The 4,227-nt window shown below is 29.3% G+C and overlaps 1 protein-coding gene across 1 annotated transcript in view; it reads left to right on the top strand.

Annotated features, from left to right (window-relative positions):
• The window catches only part of LOC108694257 (putative fatty acyl-CoA reductase CG5065), a 35,942-nt gene that overhangs the window by 26,222 nt on the left and 5,493 nt on the right, over window positions 1-4,227 (top strand). Inside the window, exons 2-5 of the mRNA XM_018203628.1 lie at window positions 2,243-2,555; window positions 2,915-3,163; window positions 3,736-3,881; window positions 3,954-4,063. Of these exons, the coding sequence (XP_018059117.1) occupies window positions 2,262-2,555; window positions 2,915-3,163; window positions 3,736-3,881; window positions 3,954-4,063 (799 nt within the window). The 5' untranslated portion in view covers window positions 2,243-2,261. The remainder of the gene's footprint in view (window positions 1-2,242; window positions 2,556-2,914; window positions 3,164-3,735; window positions 3,882-3,953; window positions 4,064-4,227) is intronic.

The raw sequence follows: 4,227 nt of genomic DNA, 5'->3' as shown, positions 1-4,227 counted from the left end.
TTATATATATAATTACATATATAATTAAAAAATAAAATAATAACCTCACAATTAAATTAATAATTCGATTTAATAATCATTTAATAATAATATTACCAGCAACCTGTAAATACAACTTATTGCAGAAAACGTATATCACTTCAGCTGAAATTTCGAATCCGGATTCAAACTCATCAATTGATATTGTTTATCGCATGTCGCCTAAAAAAAAAAACTATCTCTCTAAAGCTAGCAGGACCAAATCAGCAGAATCAAATCAGACTTATTAGAATTTTTAGTACTCATTTTGAACTAAATTGTACTATTATTGATAATTTTGTACTTTGTGCTATTTCGAAAAAAAATCGTGGCGGTACTAATATTAAGCTGGTAAGGACCAATTTAAAATAAAAGAAAAAAAAAGAAAAACAATATCAGAAATCAATACAATTGAATTTGTATTATTCTGTACAAATACAATTCTATGTTGAGTGTCATTTCCAAGAAAATAGTGGCACTGCTAATTTAATAGTTAAGCTGGCTGGACCTTAAAAAAAAACAATACAAGAACAAAAATTAACACAACTGAATTTAAATAATTAAATTTAAATAATTAACTGAATACTAATTCGTACTATTGAAAGTAAGTTAATATTTTACATATTTTCTCCTTAAATGATTTTATTAGTATATATAATACTTACAATCTATGAAGTATTCCACCTCAAATCGGGCACCTTTGAAACATCATTTTATTTTTTGTTAAATATGCTAACATATGTACAGATAATAATATGAGACACGTTTTTCGCGAAAAAATATAAGATTTTTTTTTTATAAGCGTCTATTAAGCTGACACTTCAGCACAATCGAATAAAAGTTGCATAGAAATTTAGTGCTTTTTTGTTGCTAATTTGTTGCTAGTACTCACTTCCCGATATTGTTGCTTCATCCCCCCAACCTTCGAAAACCCCTAACCCTGAGTCAGCACCACCTATAAATTGTTAATTCTCGAAATATCTTAAATTTTTAAAATATCTCGGGAATTGCGAGCAACAAAATCAGAGAACAGTAATCAATCGAGATATTTCGATGATTTCGTTAAAATCATTTGATATGTATTTTGCGAGAAAAGTGTGAGATTTTTTTGAGAAATTATTCATGTTTGTAAGTTGCATAAATTTTTAAAAAGCATCACTCATGCGAACATTTAAATAATTATCGAAACTATTAGTTGTATAAAAAAAATTTAATATTTTCCGAGATTAAAAATCTGATTCTAAAGAAATCCTTAAATTGTTCTATCGGGTTATTGTTAATTTATCATTTTCATATAAACAAATTCTCCATTTATTTACAATTTTTATGAACATTTTTCATCATTAATTCACTAATTCAAAAATTTTCTAAAAATTTCATATTATCATTTCAATTATGAAGCAATCCTAAAAATTTCAAAGCGTCAATAATTTTATAAAAAAAATCTCACATTTTTTTCGCGAAAAACGATGGAATTCGAAAAGTTCCGGCTGAAGTGTGATATTTTTCGCTATATATCAGGTTTTTAAGATAAGTTTTTAAGATAACATTATTATTAAATCGACGATCAATTAATTTATATTCGTACAAAAAAAATTTCATGTTTTTCAAAAATTTCGAAAACTCTACTTGAATTATTTTGATATCCTAGAATGATTCCTACTTATGAATAGAAAGTTTAGAAAATGTGAAACTGTTTTGATGTGTATGTCGAAATCAAATTTTCAATCAATGTTTTGATTTCTTATGGCATTTCTTACGGAATGTTTCAGTAGCATTTAACATAGTCTCAAACATTTCCATTATAATTTTCTAAGAGTTTGTAAAATATTTAATCAGCAGATGTTTGCCAGGTTTTTGCAACGTGCTTTCAAACAGTGCAATCATCAGTAAAATTTTTCATAAACAGTGTAACAGTTGTGATAAAACTTTTCATAAACAGAAATAACACAATCTCTCACTAATAATTTTCACCATGGTGCACGTATCCATCTGTCAACGTGAACGATGTTGACGATCGCGAATTCACCTTGTCCACGTACAGGTGATAATGAACGAAGCAAGACGCGATCGACGCAAACGCAAATCGACTAATCAATCAAGACAACTCACAAAAAAGGAAGAGTCATTCGGCGCACATTGATTCGTAATGTGCCAAACCGCGAATACGAATTGGATATAAAGAATTGAATCGATAGAAACAACCGTGGCTCCTTCCTTATAGGTGCAAACCCGTAGAAGAGATGGTGGAAGTGCTCTTGGATCGAATCGATGGTCAGGAGGTAACTATCGTTGAGTCGGATTGCATACCAGACTCGCCAACAGAGAATTCACCGGTCAATGAGAAGCTATCGCCGATCCAAGAATTTTACAATGGTCAAAGTATTTTCATCACCGGCGGCACCGGTTTCATGGGTAAGCTGCTCATCGAAAAGCTCCTCAGAACGTGTCCTGGAGTGACATCAATTTACTTACTAGTACGTCCGAAGAAAGGCAAAGACGTACACCAACGTACCGAAGAGATCTTTGATGACACAGTGAGTCTTTAAATTTTAAACTTTAGAAACAAGCAAACCCTTATCATATTTGATAAATTTTTTAATAGTTATATTTTGAATCGTTTAAATTTTGCCTTGATAAACAGATTTAATTTTTATTCAAATTCGTAATGTTAAAATATTATAATTTGAGAAAATAAATCAAACATCTTAATTATCTATATCTCATAACAAATTTCCACGTATAATACATGCGTCATCAATGAATATCACTTTGACATCAGCGTTTTTTTGAAATTAGAAGATTATTTTCAATATTTTTATTATCTTATTGAATCGATATTAATAAAATAATGGCTTTCTAAATTTAATTGATGGGTTCACTTCAATTTACGCAGGTATTTTCAAAACTTAGAGACGAACAGCCCAAGTTCCGACATCAGATCGTTGCTATAGCGGGAGACTGCAGTCAACTGAATCTCGGAATATCTGCGCAAGATCGGGCCACTCTTATCCGGGAAGTTTCGATTGTTTTCCATGTCGCAGCTACGGTTAGATTTGACGAGAAATTGAAATTAGCAGTGCCCATTAACGTCAGAAGTACAAGAGACGTTGTAAATCTCTGCAAGGAGATCACAAATTTGAAGGTATCATACATCAGATATTCAAGAAACAAAAAACTATAATGAAATATTTTTTACTCAATTGATCGACTTACTTTAAAATAATATTATTTTTAATTCTAATTCAAATAACGCTCTGATGAAAACTTTTCTTATAATTCTCATATAATTTTTCGCAATTTCTGTACAATTCGAAATTTTTCAGAACGTAATTTTTGTATAAAGTTTATACTTTTTAAATAATATCTTAAATTTTTTTATACAAATTAGAATAATTTTCAGATGTGTATGCACGCACGCGTATGAATTCTATACACATAATTTTGAAATATATAATATTTTAAGATTAATATTTTCTTAGAGTTCTCCTTTCATAACTCTCAAAAAAAACTTTCAAAATCTGAAGAAATGTAAGATATTTCTTCAAAAATCATAGATTAAAAATATTAAATATTTTTTTAAATCTTATAAAATATCAGAATTTTTCACCAGAGCAGAGTTAGGAATTATTATTAGTTGTGTTTTCTCATATCGTATGCATTTATGATAAATCATATCTATTTGTGTAAACGACGCAATTTAATGCAATTTTTCAGTCTTTTATACACGTATCAACTGCGTATGCAAATTGTCCACAAAGTGTAATCGAAGAAAAGTTTTATGATCCGCCAATAGATTCCGATAAATTAATTGCATTGATTGAATGCGTCGAAGATAAATTGGCAGAAGATATCACTCCGCAGTAAGTGAAATATTTTCGATTAAATTCTTTTAGTGCACACGGAGAGAGAACTTCATATTCTAATCTTTACAGATTATTAGGAAAATGGCCTAATACCTATACTTTTACGAAAGCAGTTGCCGAGAATGTGATCAGGAAGCAAGTTGGTGATCTGCCGGTCGGCATTTTTCGTCCTGCTATTGGTATATACATATACATAATTATTATTTTTAATTAAATAAGAGAAATCCTATATTCAATCAAAACAGATCTTAATATTTAAATTTTCTTAATATTTAAAATTTTTTAATGTAAATTTATATACATATCTGATTCTGCAAATCACGCGCTGAAAGCTTTTTTTGCA

Source organism: Atta colombica, unplaced genomic scaffold, assembly GCF_001594045.1.
Source record: "Atta colombica isolate Treedump-2 unplaced genomic scaffold, Acol1.0 scaffold12, whole genome shotgun sequence".
Lineage (NCBI taxonomy): Eukaryota > Metazoa > Arthropoda > Insecta > Hymenoptera > Formicidae > Atta > Atta colombica.
The sequence above is the reverse complement of the archived record's forward strand: the minus strand, read 5'-3'. Positions and strand labels throughout refer to the sequence as shown.